The sequence below is a fragment of the Phaseolus vulgaris genome, chromosome 8, assembly GCF_000499845.2.
Source record: "Phaseolus vulgaris cultivar G19833 chromosome 8, P. vulgaris v2.0, whole genome shotgun sequence".
Classification (NCBI taxonomy): domain Eukaryota; kingdom Viridiplantae; phylum Streptophyta; class Magnoliopsida; order Fabales; family Fabaceae; genus Phaseolus; species Phaseolus vulgaris.
In genome coordinates this window covers 23,148,256-23,166,173 of record NC_023752.2, presented here as the reverse complement: position 1 = coordinate 23,166,173, position 17,918 = coordinate 23,148,256, and the positions used below count along the sequence as shown (strand labels likewise).

The 17,918-nt window shown below is 47.5% G+C and overlaps 1 protein-coding gene across 1 annotated transcript; it reads right to left on the bottom strand.

The window, feature by feature from the left end:
- Window positions 1-3,058: 3,058 nt before the first annotated feature.
- Window positions 3,059-3,781, bottom strand: LOC137824781 (uncharacterized). Its single transcript, XM_068630461.1, has one exon. The coding sequence runs from the start codon at window positions 3,779-3,781 to the stop codon at window positions 3,059-3,061; it is 723 nt and encodes a 240-aa protein (XP_068486562.1).
- Between the last annotated feature and the right edge of the window lie 14,137 nt (window positions 3,782-17,918).

The window sequence follows — 17,918 nt, the reverse complement described above, 5'->3', positions numbered from 1 at the left end:
TGGTGAGCTTGGGCCCTCCTCCATCACTCACCTTCTAAAACGTAATTAAGAGGTAATTAACATAAATTAAGTTGTAAGGAAATTAAGGAAAACTCCCTTTGTTGATCCCCTTTTTGCTAAGTGCACTTCCTTATTGTCTTTGCTTGTTGATCCTCCAAGTGTTTGTAGTGTTTTTCAAGAATGCTTGTTTCGGCCTTGGCTTTGTTTCCCCTTAGAATGTAGGTTTTAATTCTCCAATTCCAGCACCTATCAAAAGACTAGACCTTACCCAAGTCAAGTTTCCATTCAATTAAGCACCAAAGGAGAAATAAATTCCAGCACCAAATTAGAGGTCAAAGAACAAAAGCAAGAAACAAATTAATTGAATAAAACAGTACCACCAAAAGGAGTTAGATTATGACAACTAGAAAGAGGTCCAAGAAATATTAAGCAAGCAAATAAAAGGTACCAAAATAAAGGTAGGCACACAAAAGAATCCTAAGAATAGCACTAGAATTAGATGACCAAATAAAAAAACAGCACCACTGGAAAATGTTGTGGGCCAGAAACGTGTTTTTCCCCAATTTATGCTGAGCTGTGTTTTTAAGATATGATTCTGAAATTTGATATGCAAGATATTCAAGATCTTAGCTAAAATCTGGCTTTGGAATCACTCAAAACTCATGCACCAATTTGTTTTAATAAATTTTGCAATTTTGGTGTTCAGTTACGCCAGCTGTAGCGCCTCAGATTTGCACACTGATTTGAAAAGATTTATCATTTTTTTTCTGTTGATTCTTTTCGACTAATTCTTTCTTTGTCCTTTCTATAACACTTCAAACTTGCAAATTCCAGAGAATCAAAATTTTCCTATGAGTGAAAATATTTTTCTGGATCAAAACAGTCAGCACAGAAAATCTGAAACAGGGGATTCTGGAAACTGGAAACAAAAACAGCAAGATACCAAAGTTTAGACACAATGGAAATTTGTGAAATAGAATTGTGTAGGATCTAAACACAATATGAACTCAAACTAAAATTAAAAAGGAACCAAAAGATCAAAGAACAGCAGATTCAAAGCAATTAAAGATACCCAAAATCAAGAAACAATCAAGCCAAATAAAAGGACTACTAAGAATTGTTGACAATGTGGATGAACATGACTTGACAAAACATGTATGGATTCAGAAATTAAAGACTCAAAAGCTTAATATGAACCAAATAAGAAAACAATAAAGACTCAAAAGCCTAAAAGAAAATAGCAACTCAAAGGTGTATGGAATCCTATCACAATTTGCACAAGAACTTGTTCAAGATCAATTGAACAAAACTGCTTCGGTTGGATCTTCCACAAAGCACACCAAAACAATTAAAATGTAAAAAACAGCAAGACAATTATGGAAAATAAGATGAACAACATGAAAGTAAAGAAGAACTAAAAATGAAAGACCAAAAGCAACTCATCTTGAAGAACCATAGCTCATGATACCAAATGATGGCATTTCATGAAGGTCTTCTTGAATCATGTAAGAAAAAGTGGTGCGGAAGCTATGAAGGTGTGTGAACAAGATCCTCCTAAGAGTGGTGTTGATCTTGAAGGTGCATGATGTGTATGAAGCTAGGGAGGTTCGGCCAACCCAAGGAGAGGTGAAGGAGATGAAGTTTAGAGCCTAGAATTCTAGGGAGAAGCAAAGCTTGGCACAAAATGGCAGCATAACTTTACTCACCATAAACTTGCAAATACAAGGTGTAGGCCTCCCTATTTATAAGCTAATTGGCCGTAAGTTTTAAGCTAATGCCTAATGAAATGAAAACCAAATTAAATGCAATTCACAAAGCCATGTGCCATGTGCTCATGACCGGCCAAACCTAGACAGTTTCTAGAATGTTTCACTCAAATATGCTTTCTACACTACTTTAATTACTAAGCACCCCTAATGGGCCTTTATGCAACATGTACAAAGCTTTCTCTCTTCCATCCGTGGCTTCATTCAATTGGGCTTGAATATGCTTAGCCATTGACCTTGTGATAGGTCCTAGACGCTCCATGGGTAGCCTTTCCTCTTTACGTCCTAGACGCTCCATCCTTCTAGCTAGACGCTCATCTTGGTCTAGACGCTCTTCATGGTCTAGTGTTGGGCTTTGGCTTTCAAGGTTAGATGTGCTTGGCCCTCTTCCATCACGGTGTCTGATGTTTAGACACCTCGCGAGGAAGTAGCGGGGGGCGTTTTCCTCCAGGCGTGTGCAGCAAACAGCAAGAAGTTTCAGAGCAGTGGAGAACCAAGTCGCCTTGGTGCTTTTAGACACCCTAAGGACGATACGACGTTGCTGTAGTAGGCCTCTCCACAGGCTTGGGCGCCAAGCGCAAAGAAATAAGGGCTAAGTTGCCTTGGTGTTTTAGACACCCCATGGATGATACGGCGCTGTTGTATAGGCTTCTTCATGGGCGTGGGCACCAAAGTGCGACATTTGTCCCAGGTGTTTAGACACGCTGAGGACACCAAGAGCAGGTGTCTCCTCAAGCGTGGACACCCGGTACAGGTAAGATAAGTCCTCCACGCCCTCGAGCGATGTCGAGGCCATAGAACAGATAAGTCCTCCCTCGCCCTCGAGCGACGTCGAGGCCCCATAAGAACAGATAAGCCCTCATCGCCCTCAAGCAACGTCGAGGCCATAGAAGAGATCGAGTCCTCCTTCTCCCTTGAGCGATGTCGAGGCCAGAGAAGAGATGAGACCCCCTTTTTTCCATCTTGAAGTGATGGAAAAGCCAACAATGCCTTTGGCAGTGAGTGCCAAAGGGCTCAAAACAGGTAAGTGCAAAGCAAGTTGAAGACTTTTACGAGTTCAGAAGGCAAGTAAAAACCGACGAGCAAGAAGAAGAAGAAGGATGGAAGCACGAGTTACCAAAGATAAAAGAGTAAGAGAAGCTAAAAGACTCACGAGAAGGCAAAGACAAAGCTCGAATAGGCATTTAAGCAAAATCAAGAATTGTAATTGCAGATAAAGTTCATGACAGTTACAAATCAAGCAAAAGGCAATTATATACACGTCAAATGTTTTGTCAAAACACAAAGTAAAGCTATTCTTCAGGGGCCTCCAGGGGCACTATTTTGCCATCGACCACTTCATTCAGAGGGCTACATCTAGAGACGTCGATGCCAGGGTTAGCACAGGCCTCTTGGACAAGAGCCTCGGCGAACCCAGTGGCAGCCTCCTCGTTCAGCTTTTCCTCTGCCACCTTGAAGTTCTTAGCCTGAGTGGCCATGTCTTGGTCTTTGGCAGCCAAGGCAGCAATCAGCTCCTGAACCTGGGCCTGAAGTTTGGTGTTTTCAGTGGTCAACTGAGCACTTTCATTGGTCTTTTCCTCGAGCGCAGCTTCGGTTTTCCCCAGTGTTTGTTCCCGATCAATGCACTGTTTCTCAAGTTTTTTCTGTTGCGCTTCGGAGGTCTTGACTGCCTCTTCAAGTTCAGCGACTTTCACGCGGAGAGGCACCACTTGGGCGAGAAGCTCAGCATTGGCTTGCGAGACCTCATGCACCCGCTTATTGGCCTTTTCCTTCGCCTTCTGCGCCACCCTCAGAGACGTCTTGTACGCATCCTCTTGACGCCCCCAGTGAGTGTCCAACCTCTCCTTCTCCTCTTTCAGGGAGGTGACTTCTTTCTCCAGCGTTTGGAAGGCAGAGGCTTCGACGCCTTTGGCCTTGGCCTGCGCATGCCAGGTGTGGGCACAAGACATGAAGGCACCCATGTAATAGTAAATGCTTTCCTTCTGGGGCCCTTCAACTTGGCCGCATGGAGCCATGCTACCTAGGAAACCCCTCAGCGAATCTTGCATTGGGAGGGGGAGTTATGGGGAAGGTGGTGGAGCAGAAGTGGGCTCGGGCTCTGTCCCACCCTCCAAGGCCATTGGTTGAGGGGTGAGTTGGCACTCGGAGGGTTCTCCCTAAGAGACTTGGCCTTATGTGAGGAGGAAGTGGAGGAGGTGGCAGTCTGAGGGGCATGATGGCTTGTCCTTCGTCACTTGAAGACTTGCCCCTCGACGGAGTCTTCATCGTCGTCGGAGGGCACCACCACAACCCCTTTTCCCTTGTCAAGCGGGGCTGATGGAGTAGCAGTTTCAGCCAGCGTAGGAGGCATGGCCGCAATGGGAGGGGGTGAGTTTGGAGGTTGATCAGGAGAGAGTTGTGTGGGTGGAGTTGATGGCGTTGGAAGGTGTTGAGGGCAAGAATTGGGAGAAGTAGGGGCGGTCGCAGAAGTTGGAGGTGTGGAATCTCCAACCCCTCGTGAGGAAGCCCCGCCTTTGGACTTCAGAATTTGAGCAAGCCTCAACCTTCGTTGCTTGTCCATCTTTGAACCTACACCAAGAAGATAAATTCAGTAGAGGTTAGGCACAAGTTAAGCACTATACAAAGAAAGCAGATAAGTCATACACAAAGTAAGAACAAGCAAGGGCAGTGAATAGAACGCTATAAGGGAGGTTATCATACTTATGTACTTCGCGAGGGCCTCGGCGTTGTACTCGAGGCTTCTCATGGTAGGGGTGTCGAAGGCCCCCACGCTGGCCAGAATTTGGCAAGCCTCTCGATCGGTCGAGAGCAGCTCGTCAAGGGATTTGGGTTTTGTGTGCTTCACTTCCTTCACCCAGTACAGAGGAAAGTCGTCGAGGGCGGAGGGATCAAAGTTAGAACAACAAACTTTGAAGAATTTGCCCTTCCACCACTTGAAGGACTGTTGAAATAACGTCAGGAGAACCCTTCCACATATGCCGTTAAGGCTCACCCAGAGGCTTTTCCCCTGCTTCTTCACTTCGAAAAAATGAAGGAAGATGTCGAAAGAGGGGGTATGTCCAAAGAACCCGCACAAAATGTCGAATGCTTTGACAAAGGCCCAGCCGTTAGGGTGTACCTGGGCTGGGGCAACGTTGATTTCGGCCAGAAGTTCTCTTTCGAACCTAGAAAAGGGCAGGCGCATCCCTATGCATTTGAAGACCACCTGGTAAAAGTAGAAGAACGGGACTCCATTGCTGGCCCGTTCGTCCCCACATACAGGCTCCCCTGGAGTACAAGGGAGCATTGCTATGTCTTCGTCGTGCCTTTTCGCAAAGGCGCGTGGTCGTAGGTGCTCGACTCTCCTATGTGATCCCTCTAGGCCTTTGTGGAGACCAAGCTCGAGTGCTCTTCGAGCAGCTCGTCGGGAGCCCAAGGGTAAAGGGCCCTATAGTCGACTCTTAGGGGTGGAGGGTTGGATGTCGTTTTCGTACGCGCCATAGTTTGATGAGAAAACTAAAGAAGGAAGAAAGGAAAAAGGTTTAGCAAGCGAGGTTAGGAAAGAAAGGGGAAGGAAAAACCCTAAGAAAACCTCTACCCACGCGAGAAGTGGTGAAAGGGAAAAACAGAGAAGAAAGGAGAAGAACACAGAAATGCAGAAAATGTAAACAGCCCCAAGCAGTCGTAATAGCAATACAGTAAAGCATAAGGGGAATCAGAGTGAAAACCCATACCTTTTGTGGTTGAAGGTCGAAAAGATGAAAGCTTTCATGAAGAGGAAGAACGCAAGAATCGCAAAGAATGCAGAGAAATTTTTTGGAGAAGAAGGTGAACAGTAGAGGGAATACAAATAGAGTGAATGAAACAGTGGTTTGAAGCGCGCGTTTTTGAAAGACTTAACGTCAACTTGAAGTGCTAACGACACTCATCCCCAACCACATGATCATGCCACGTGTCGAGAGATTAGCGCGCAACTTAAGACGTCACATCTTCAGCACAGAGAATGTCGCGTCAGACGCTCAGAGAGTGTCACGTCAAACTGAGCAAAGGAATGTCACGTCAGCAGGAATGCCACGTGGATGTTAGGGCGAGGCCTTAGTCTTTTTGCTGAAACAAGTGTCAACTCAAGACTGGGGGCTTGTGTACCGTCCCGTCCCCGGGTGTTGACCAAAGTCAAAGTCAACATATGGTGGGACCCCTCAAGGGGGCCTAAGGGAAGAAAGTCAACGGGTTGACCGCTTGAGGCGTCGCCAGGTGTATGCGTCGCCAGGAGGAGGCGTCGCCAGGTGTAGGCGTCGCCAAGATGAGGCGTCGCCAGGATGAGGCGTCGCCAGGATGAGGCGTCGCCAGGATGAGGCGTCGCCAGGATGAGGCGTCGCCAGGATGAGGCGTCGCCTGGTTGGGCGTCGCCACGATGAGGCGTCGCCAAGTTAAGGCATCGACGGTGTCACCCCCCGATACCCATGGGTAGGAAAGACCGTGGAGGGGGCAACACCGCGAGAGGCCTCAGTACCTCAGAACAGTAATAAAGAGAAGAGAAAGGTGGCTTCAAGGCCATAGTTCTAGTACCAGTAGGGGGTAACGTGACTTGTGAAGAACCCACGCCGCCGCTGGGGGACCCTGGGACAGATACGACCCATGAGAGGGCCACGCCCAAGGGAAAACCACGTGCATCGTATGAGAGAAAGGTAGATATTCCCAGGGCGAGTGACTAGAGGTTGGGACGCATGAGTTGGCACCCAGAAAGTCACCCCTTGCGCAGATGCACTCCAAGAAGGAGGACTTACACAGTGGATTATCCCTGAGTTGGGTTACGACGCTGTAAGGCCCTCCACAAAAAGCAGCGATCAAGTCAAAAGAACACATGGAAGTAAGTACTGAATCATGAGGGGGTACACGAGGCCCTGAGAGTTTGCTAAGGTACACGTTTATTTAGCTTACGTTTCGAACGCTTTAAAGCACTTTAAACGCTTTAAATGTGTTGAACGTCTTTAAGAGCCTTAAATGCGCTTTAAGACGCTTTAAATGCACTTTAAGACGCTTTGAATGCAGGAAACGTTTAAATGGAGCTTTAGACGTTTGAGACGGGGATCCGAATTTAGAACCTAGTTATCTAGTTTTTCAGTTCATACACACTCTAGTTGCTTGCTCGCGCACCCACCGTACGCACAGGCAATTAGGGAAGAAAGCATTAGTTATTCAGTCATTTGACCACCTTCAGAGCATCCTTTCACGGTGTTCCGATACGGAGGTGTGTCCCTTTGATGTTTCTCGCTAGCTGACTTGATCGTCGGAGTGCAAACGGCCACGAGGGCACCCCTTTGTCCACTTCTTTTCAGGTACTCATAGACGGAGCAGAACGAAGGTGCCCAGCTCGCGAGGACAAGCCACGTACAAATACGACCCAGGTCAACCGGCGGGAACAAAATGCTTGCACCTTACGGCGTTGGAACCGCCTACCAGCATCATCTGTGTGTGGAACGCAGTGAGATGCTCCTCAGGGTCCTCCATCCCTATGAACGTCACCTTGGGCCCAGTGATTGTATTGGGGATCACTGTCTCTAGAATCGGTTGTGAGAACGGCATAGAGAACTCCCATGGTGGGGTGGAACCCTCGGGCTCATCCTCGTCGCGTAGTCCTGTGTGGTTGCGCCACCCGCGGCGCAACTCCTCGTTCATGCGACACAACTCATCATTTCTCGCCTGAGACGCCGCGAGATCCGCCTGCATGCGCTCTTGCTCAGCCTTCGACGCTGCCATTGCCTCCTGCAATCCCTGCATAATGCCCATGACCTGCTGCATGGTCATATCTTCACTCTCAGCGCGCGTTGTACCTTGCCTCGTGGATCTCATCATCTGTGGTTTCTGGAACTTCTTCTAGCTGTCGTGCAACTCCAAAGGATAAAGAAAGTGTTGGGAACTCGAACTCGAACGAACACGATCAAACAACAAATTCAACCAAAGGCAATCGGTGAAAACTGCACCAATTTCTCAACGAGTAGTGGCTCTTGGTAAATCTCGCAGGAACTGAACCAGAAACTGCGACTGGAAAACTGAACACTTGCGGTGGGACTGATATTTTAAATCAGCCCCACGGTGGGCGCCAAATGTTCCCGTCGGTTGACCAGGGACGTCTTCGTGCGTGGCTTCTAATCGCGAGCTAGGGCACCTTCGGTCTGCGCTGTCGTGAGTACCTGAAAAGAAGTGAACAAAGGGGCGCCCTCGCGGCCATTTGCACTCCAACAATCAAGTCAGCTAGCGAGAAACATCAAAGAACACACCTCCGTATCGGAGCACCGTGAATGGATGCTCTGAAGGTGGTCGAATAACTGAGCGACTGAATTTCTCCCTAATTGCCTATGCGTACAGTGGGTTCGCGAGCAAGCAACTAGAGTGTGTGTAAAACTAAAACTCGGATCCCCGTCTCTCGAACGTCTAAAGCCCCTATTAAACGTCTCAAGCATTCAAAGTGTCTTAAAGCACATTAAAAGCGTCTTAAAGCGCGTTTAAGGCGTTTAAAACCGTTTAGCGCATTTAAAACATTCAAAGCATTCAAAGCATTTAAAGTGCTTTAAAGTGTTTGAGACGTAAACTGAAATAAAACGTACCTTAGCAAACTTTCAGGGAAACTGATATGCCTTGATGTTTCAATGCTTACTGCCACGTGTTCTTATGACTTGATCGCTACTCTACGTGGAGGGTCATACAGCGCCGTAACACAGCTTAGGGATAATCCATCGTGTAAGTCCTCCTTCCTCGAAGTGCATCTGGCGCAAGGGGTGACTTTCTGGGTGCCAACTCATGCGCCCCAACCTCTACCTTCCTCTCGTACCACGCACATGGTTCGCCCATGGGCGTGGCCCTCTCACGGGTCGTATCTGTCCCATGTTTCTCGCAGAGGTGGCGTGGATACTTCACAAATCAGGTTACTCCTCACTGGTACTGGGAATATGGCCTTGAAGCCACCTTTCTCTTTTCTTTATTACTGTTCTGAGGTACTGGGGCCTCTCGTGGTGTCGCCCCCTCCACGGTCTTTCCTACCCATGGGTATCGGGGGGTGACACCGTCGATGCCTTAACCTGGCGACGCCTACACCTGCCGACGCCTCATCTTGGCGACGCCTTAACCTGGCGACGCCTCATCCTGGCGACGCCTTAAGCGGTCAAGATGTTGACTTTCCTCCCTTGCCCCCCTGGATGGGTCCCACCATACACTTGACTTTGACTTTGACTTTGACTTTGGTCAACGCCCGGGGACGGGACGGTACAGACTGTTTTTGAGATTTTGAAAAGTTGAGAATTTCTTAGAGATTGAATTGATCAAAGAGTGTGAGATAGGATTTTCAGATTGTATTGATTTCAGATTTGTTCTGTAACAAGTGTAATCCTATGTACATTTGAAAGAAAGTCTGTGTGTATTGCTGAGAAGTGTTGTGTGTTCTTGAGGGGATCAAGATCAACATTCTTAGTGTTGTTGTGCTGGACCAAAGGAAGTGTGTGTCTTGAGGGGATCAAGGTCACTTCTTTGGTTGTGGTTGTAAGTGATCAAGGGTTGATTGCTTAGTGGATTTCCTCAGTGGTTTCTGAGAAGACTGGATGTAGCTCTGGGTTTAGAGTGAACCAGTATAAACCTCTGTGTGCATTCTCTCTATCTTTAATCTCTTTAAATTCAGTTTTGATATTTGTGAACTGGTATAAACAACCGATTGTTTCTGCGAAACAACCGGTTGTTTTTCTGGTGCTGAGCTTTTTGCTTTGTGTTTTGGCAAACTGATTTCTTAAATCAAGTTATTCTCGAAGTAATTTCATTTTAGGCTTAAAATTTTTCAAAACCCTCTTTAAACCAATCACCCCCTCTAGTTTAAAGCCATACATTCTTACAATAGTTTGGTGTTCATTGCCCGAGATACTCACTTGACCGTTGGAGTGCAAACAGCCGCGAGGGCGCCCTTTGTTTCTATGTTTTCAGGTGTTTCTACCGGAGGAAGGGAACGTTGGAGCGAAGGGTTCTTGGAAGCGAAGTCAACAGAAACACACGACGATGTTAGGTCAACCGGCGGGAACAAAGTTTTTGTTTGAAATTCTTCTAGTTTTTGAAAGGTTTTCTCAAAAATTCAAGTGTGCTTGAGCTGCTGTTTTCTTGGTTTAGAAATCAAGGTTCTGTCACAGTGGTGCTGCAAAGGGAACTCTGTTTGGCCTTTTGCATCTGCAATTCAGGTGTTTACATTCCTATCCTTTTCCTGTATAAGGGTGTTTGTAATTCCACTTCTTGATAGGGTTGCTTGAGGTGTAAGTGCTGCTGAAATATAGTTTTTCAGCTTTGTGTTCTTAGTTCTTAGAGGGTTCAGGAACCAAGGGATATTGTAAAAGATTGTTTTGATTTAGTGGAATCCACCATGATATAAGGTGGGACTGGATGTAGCTATTGTTGAGTGAACCAGTATAAAAACTATGTGTGATTTTCTTGCTCCTTGATCTCTGCATTTAATTCTGAAAAAAATTGATAATCTGCCAGAAAATAAATCTGTTGAATTAAAATTGAATCTGTTCTTTTTGTCATAACTGGGCTGATTTGAATATTGTTCTTCAAGATTTTGGAAAAATTCTTGTTTGCTCAATGATCACTGAATCTGTGAATACTGACTGGATAAAACAAGTGATAAGATTTGTTAAAATTGAATTAGAGATTCAGCTTCCTTTCAATACATATTTCAAAGGTTTGAAGTTGAATTTCTTGGTTCAAGATTTTATTTTATTTTTGCTGTCGTGGCTGATTGAACTACCTGTGATCAGTTTTGTAAAGTAGGAAATTAAACACATTGATTTTAAAACTAATCTGTTTAATTTTTGAAAGTTCCTGTAATCAGAAAAATAAATTTGTTTTAATCTGAATCAATCTGTTCTTTTTGTCAGGATTTCTAAAAACAGTATTCTTTGTGAAAACCTTATAAGCTCAATTCACCCCCCTCTTGAACTTAGACACTAATAAACCCAACAAATATGTCTCACATGTCATCCAGGGAATCATCCAAGCCACCTCCTCTAATGGAGAAGTGCCTTCATGATTTGTAGAATTGTTGGTGATTGGTGGAAGCTTCATGGAGTGTAAGCGAAACAAGGTTCTCCTAGGAGCTATGGTGACCTTGAAGGTGCATGAAAGGTAGGGATTGAGAGTGGTGAGGCCAACTCTCTTTGGTAAGGGGGAGATTTAAAGATCAATAGCCTAACCTAAGAGGTTTTTGGGCAAGAAGTGAAATTGGCACAATTTGGCAGCAATTCACTAAGTATATTAATCTTGCAAATACATGAGCCAAGCCCTCTTATTTATAGTGTTTAGAGGGTTGGAAATTCAAAAGAAATTGGAGGGAAATTCAAATGAATTCCCTCCCAAAACTGGAGCCTAAATGAGCACATGGGGAGGGGTGTGTCTAGTTTGTATGCTCACCCCCTCCATGGGCTTTCTAGACCAGCCTAGCTAAATTTAGAGGTTTTTAGAAACTCTAAGTTTACCTAGGTTGGTGTTTTAGATGCCAAAATTAATTCTAAGAAAAATTACAAATAAAGTTCCTATGCTAATTTTGACAAGAAATAAAATGCTACTCTACACTAGAGTTTATGGCATGTAAAATGCGTCCTATTGGATCCTCTTGACCATAACTCTAGTGGTTGAATCCATTTGACATGTTGGTGGTCTTTCAATAGAGTTGGTGTCAGGACCTCTTCCATCATCCCCTCCCTCTTCAAAAGGATTTGTCCTCAAATCCAAGGCTTCGTCCTCGTCATTAGTAGGGGAATGTATGTGGCTGGATGGTGTCCATCATCTCCTCCTTCTTGAGAAGATCTATCCTCAGATCTACAGGGTCGATCTCGAATAGCAGCCTTTTCTTGCTTTGACAACTAGGCTCGTCCTCCCGGATCAAATGTCCATCTATGGGAATCATCAAACAAAGCAAATGAGTTAGTTTGAGTAGTTGTATAAAAATCAATTTTATTAAGTTGCCATTCCTCTTGTTTTTCTATTGTTTTTGGCAACTTCTCATAACATTTCTCAATTTGTTGTTGTATTTGTTTTTTAATCCTCTCATGCATTTTTTTAACAAATTAAGCTTTTGTAGCTCCTTCCTTATGCACAAAGGTATGTGGATTAGGAAGGGGTAACAAATCTAAAGGGGTAAGAGGATAAAACCCATGTACAACTTCAAATGGGGAAATATTAGTGGTCTTGTGAACTACCCTATTGTATGCATACTCATCCTTAGAGTTGTGATTATCTCTCATGATTACTCTAGGCATAGTAGAAAGAGTTATATTTTCAACTTCATTTTGACCACTCGTTTGAGGATGATAAGTGATCCTGCCGGCAACTTGAACGTGGGTGAATCGCTTCGTAACACTTTCTGCCCTGTCTTCGCGACTGTGTCTCCTGAAGAATCACCTTCTGAACTCTCTCTCAGATGTCTTCAAAATATGACCTGCAAAATACACAGACGGCGCCTCTAGCGGCCGTTTGCACTCCGACGATCAAGTTAGTTCAACAGAACCACCAGAAAACTGGAAACTTAGTAAAAATGCGTGTGTATCAGAAAAACTTGCACTCTGTTTTTCCCTCTATCCTTTTTTCTTTTTCCTCACTCTCCCCCTGATTCTGCCTTTTATCTCTCTTTTTCTGCTTCTGGGCACAACAGAATTCTGTTATGCTTTTCTGGCATGTGTCAGAACCCTGTCGTGCTTTTCAGAGAAAGCGTACCTTCAGAATCAGCAATGGGGAGCGTGAGAGTCTGCGCATGTCTGCGCTTGGCTGCGCCTGTCTGTACCTTTAGCGGTACGGAGTGCTCTTTTGTCTGGACCGCACCCCTCTCAGATGGTGACACGTGGAGGCCTGCAACTCACATCTAACCACACACGTGTCACTTACTGGAAGGGCTCTAGCGCCTCTCTTTGTCTGCCTAAGGTACACCCTTGCGGAGTAACTTAGGATGCTTCTCTTATCTGGGCAAATTGCATACTCTTAGGAGAACGTCGGGTGTGGCTGGTCTAGGCGCACTCACCAAACGTTACTCTCTGCGTAGACGACTTACCCTTCAGGATAACACGCACGTAATGGGTTGAGGGAATCACCAATCACCGACTGGCTTATTAGTTCCCTCAGGCCACTCTCGTGCACGATTCTTTGAGGTGTGCCCATGCGAGGTCCATGCGTAACGCTCTCGCTGGGAACCTTAGTCCCAGCTTAACTGCGTGTAACACGAGACCCCGATGACAATACACCCGATGACTGATCAGTGTTTATTCGCTACTCGCGCTCTGCCTCCAGGCGCGAGTCTGGGAACTGGTCTGCTGGTGGTCACTTGGCTACCGACAACCGATCACCATTCTGGGTGATCTATCCCCGACCTCTCTGCCGCCTGATCTGTCGGTGGTAACTTGGTTACTGACCACCGATCACCTCTCTTGGCGATCGTCCCCCTACCTCTCTGCCACCTGGTCCACGTGTCACCCTGCGAGTGGTCCACGTGGTTCTCTGATGCTGATGTCATTGACTACCGATGACCGATCGGATCACAAGCCCCCCAGTCTCGAGTCGAGAACTCGTTCTCAGCGAAGAGACTAAGTGGTCGTACCCTCAGTCCACGTGGCAAGTGGGGCCGCCTCACGTGCCACCTCACGTGCTGCTTCCTTAACGTTTGGGCTTCCTTCTATAATCTCGCGACACGTGGCACCATCAACGGCCAGCGTTGTGCGTCGCTAGCGCTTCTCTTATTCAAAATGGCGCGCCCTTCCACTGTTCCTTCATCTTCTTCATTTGACTCCCAAACTCTCTGCGAACCTTTCTTCTGCGCACCCATCTTTCTTCGAATTCTCTGTGATCCTATACTCCTACGATCATTCAAAGGTATGGTTTTTCTTTTCCCTGGCCCCTTTTTGGTCATCTTTACCGATTGCATTTACCATTCTAGTTATCATGCATTCACCTTCCCTGTTTTTCTTCTTCTCAACCCGCGCTAGGGTTTTTCCCATGTTTCCGCTTTGGCTTCTGCCTCCCCTTCTTTCTCCTTTACCTGGGCGTTTCTTCCTCATTCCCCCTCTCTGTTTTTCACCGAACCATCCATCACTCTCTCCCTTTCTATTTCTGACCCTTCGTTTTTCCTCCATTGCAGCTATCTCACGATGGCTCGCTTGAAGCAGACCGCTCGCGTCCTTGCCTCTTCTTCTGGTGCACAGCCCTCCGCGAGTGCACCAGCTTCGCCACCGCCTGTTGTCACCTCATTCCATGACAACGCCAAAGTCTATGACTGGGCCCCTCTGGCGTTGCTATCTGAAACGTCTATCTTGCTACCTGAGGACCATCTTAACTCGCTTCTGAGCCACGACCCGGATGAACCCTCGTGTTCCATAGACAGGGAAAACGACTTCCACATCCGAGTCCGCATCCCTCCCCAAGGGATGCCCATTTGCGCTGACGACAGGGCCACCAATGGGGTGCCCTTCGTTTTTGTTTACTCCGCGATCTTCAAAAGGTTGAGGCTGCGACTCCCCTTCACCTTCTTCGAGAAAGAGCTGATGATGGAGTTGAACGTCGCGCCCTGCCAACTCCACCCCAATGCCTGGGCCTTCATCCGGGCGTTTCAGATTCTGTGCAACTACTTTGGGCACAACGCCTCGGTGGAGGTGTTCCTCTACTTCTTCGAGGCGAAGAAACCAGGGGATAGGTTTTGGGTCAGCCTGAACGGGGTTGCTGGACGGGTGCTTCTGGGCCTGTACCAGCAATCCTTCAAAGACTGGAAGGGCAGATTTTATATGATATCCGCCACCCCACAAAGCCCTCATCTGCTCGAGGGGTACCCCCTCTACTGGGTTCCCCAGGTTCAATTTAAAAAACCCAAGGATCTCGAGACCATGGCCCCCTCCGCTCTCGGTCGCGCCAGCCGAAGGCCCCGAGCAAGGGAAGAAAAGGAAGAGACTGGTGAAGGCTTCTTCGCTGGTACCTGCTGCTGCTGCTGCCTCAGTGGAAGAGGAAAGCTCAGGCTCCCCCCTCATTCACCGCCAGAGGAAGAAAGCAGTGGCTGAGGGGGTCTCGTCTCTCCAGCCTGGAGGGATAGAGGTGGTAGAGGTAGAAGAAGGTTCACCACCTCCCTCTCCCTCTACTCGACCGGCTCCAGAGCCCGCATGTCCTCCTTCTCCTGGCCAAAAATCGCCCCCAACCTCTCAACCACCAACTTCCCCCCCAACCTCTGCTCAAAAAGAGTGTGCCCCGCCTCCAATGACAATCTCCACCGCCAATGCTGAACATGGTGGGTCTGGCTCGCGCCCAAGCAACACTGGAGCCAACCATGAAAACTTCAGCAGAGTTATCTCCATGGTGCGACAGCACATCAGCAATGGGGAGCTCGTCGACTGGAGCGGGGAGGAGATAGACGCACACCTTGCCAAGCAGGTGGTGCTCTCGCTGGAGTTCTCCAACCAGCATCGCAAGCAGAAGGTCCTGGAGAAAAGGGTGAAGGAACTCGAGCACGACAACGAGTCGCTGCACAGTGACCTTGAAGCCGCTCAGGGGTCTGTCGAGCTGATGCGAGGCATGGTGGAGAAGGCCAGGAGGGAGTACTTGCTGCAGGTCCAGGAGACCATCAAGATGGAGATCTTGATGGGGCAGACTGTTGGTCCTCTGGACTGGAAGGTGGCAGAGTTACAGGCTGAGAATTCCTCTTTGCTCGAACGGAGTCAGATGGTGGAGGAGTTAGAGGCTGAGAACTCCTCCCTACGCCAACAGGATTCTCAGCGGGTAGAGATGCTCAAGGCCGCCAAGGAGGCAACTGCTGCCGCCGAAAAGAAGCTTGAGGAGGCAGTGGGCAAGCTGTCTGAGGCTGCCTCCTCCCTTGCTACCCTTACCACGCAGAGGGATGCTGCAGAGGCTTCGAGGCGAAGTCTGGAGGCGGAGAAAGAGGACTTGATGAACGTGGGCGCCGATTCCCTCATTGATGGATTCGAGCTGGCGCTTGAGCAAGTCCGCTGCGTCCTTCCAGAACTGGACCTTGCGCAATTCAGCATTCATCACTCGGTGGTAGATGGGAAACTCAAGCCTCCTACTCCCTGAATCTCTTCCTTCTGTAATTTTGACTTCTTCTGTACAAAGTTTCATTTTGTAACCTTATGTTTCTGCACCATTCAACTCTTTGTAACTGACAATTGTATGAACATCTCTGGTGATATACCTTGGTTTCGATTGCTCAATTTTTCTTTGTATTTTCTTTGGACTCCACTTACCTTTATGTGTGCGACTAACTGTTAGCTAGTTTAGGTTCAGCGCGATCTTGGGCTTTGCCTTTCCTTTCGCACACGACTAAGTGTCAACCAGCTTAGCTTAGCGCGATCTGCTTCTCTTACTCTTTGCGCGCGACTAAGTGTTAACCAACTCAGGCTTAGCGCGATCTGCATGATCTCGACTGGCTGTTCCCTCAGCTTGGTGTTTAACAGTCCTCGTGCGCTGCTTTGCACTACTAGCCAATTACTGACGACTCATCGGTGATCGCTCTTTAGTCCTTACTTAGCTTTCTCTGTCGCTCTAGCGCTAAGTGCATAAAGGACCTTGACATCGATTGCTCAAAGTGAGGCCTCATCTTGGGGAAAAGGAAGTGTTTCTCGCTAACCCCTTTCCCTTTCCCCGAGGTCATCACCCTTTGGCGGGTTGAGTCGATAACTCCCTGTCTCACTCCTGGGGTGAGTAAGGTTTTCTGACTGAGAGTTTTACTGGGCCAATATTGGTGCATGCCAAGTGGGTAAGGACGTTTTGTCAAAACCTTCCCTTTCCTTCTCTTGGTCTTACTAGCACCCCTGGCTTTCAAACCTTTCTGCTTGCGCTTACACCTGGGGTGAGGAAGACTTAGATCGGTGCCAGTACTTGCGCCTAGGGCAAGTAGGGCCTAACCAATCACCTGCACTTGCACCTGGGGCAAGGAGGATTTTAACTTTAATACTTGAGAACACTTTATATGCTGGAAATTTTTCTTTAATTGGGTGGCCTCGTTAAAAACCCTCTTTAGGGAAAAGAGTGCCCCCTTGTCTGTTCAACTGTTTCCACCATAAACAAAGCATGTGCCTTTTAGCGTGAGAACGCCATTACCGTACAATTTTAACTGAAATAAAATTTTAAATGGTGGCGTTCCACGTTCTGGGGATTGCTCCTCCCTCCAAAGTCTCTAGGCGATAGGCTCCGTTCTCTAATGTCTCCACCACTCTGTACGGGCCTGTCCACTTCGGGGATAACTTATTCTGCATGTCATTCTGATGCGCCTTTCTCATCACCAGATCACCTTCCTGGAAGCGCCTGGGCCTCACTTTGAGTTGTGCCTCCGCTCTACTCTTCTCTTCACAGCTTCAGCACTGACTCTGGCCTCTTCTCGCACTTCGTCTAGCAGGTCCAAATTCACCTTACGCTCTTCATTGGACTCTTCAGCAACGAAGTTCAAGAATCTGGGGGAGCTCTCCTGTATCTCCACAGGAATCATGGCGTCTGTCCCATAGACAAGGCTGAAGGGTGTCTCATGGGTGCTGGACTGTGGGGTGGTGTGGTAAGACCACACAATTCTGGGGACCTCCTCTGCCCAGCCTCCTTTGGCCTTGTCTAGCCTCCGCTTCAGCCCCCTGAGCAGCACTCGATTTGCTGACTCCACCTGCCCATTTGTTTGTGGGTGCTCCACAGATGCGAAAACCTGTTGTATCTTTAGCTCTTCACACATCTTCCTCAACTGATGACTGGTGAACTGGGTGCCATTGTCGGAAACCAGCCTCTTGGGTATTCCGAAGCGGCAGACAATGTTCTTCCAGACGAAGTGTTCAACTTTCTGTGCGGTGATGTGGGCAACTGGCTCTGCCTCCACCCACTTAGTGAAATATTCAATGGCCACAATGAGGAACTTCATCTGCCTTGTCGCCAGGGGAAAAGGTCCTAGGATGTCAATCCCCCATGTATGGAATGGCCACGGGCTATGGATGGACCTCAACTCCTCAGGGGGTGCCTTGTGCCAATCTGCATGCAGCTGACATTGTTTGCATCGCTGAGCAAACCTTATGCAATCTTCCTTCAGCTTTGGCCAGTAGTACCCCGCGCGGAGTACCCTACTTGCCAAAGCGCGACCACCTACATGGCTTCCGCACACCCCCTCGTGCAGCTCAGACA

What these genes read in the sequence shown, in the direction of transcription:
- LOC137824781 (XM_068630461.1), bottom strand. Translation starts at nt 3,781, where the DNA reads ATGGCTCCATGCGGCCAAGTTGAAGGGCCCCAGAAGGAAAGCATTTAC.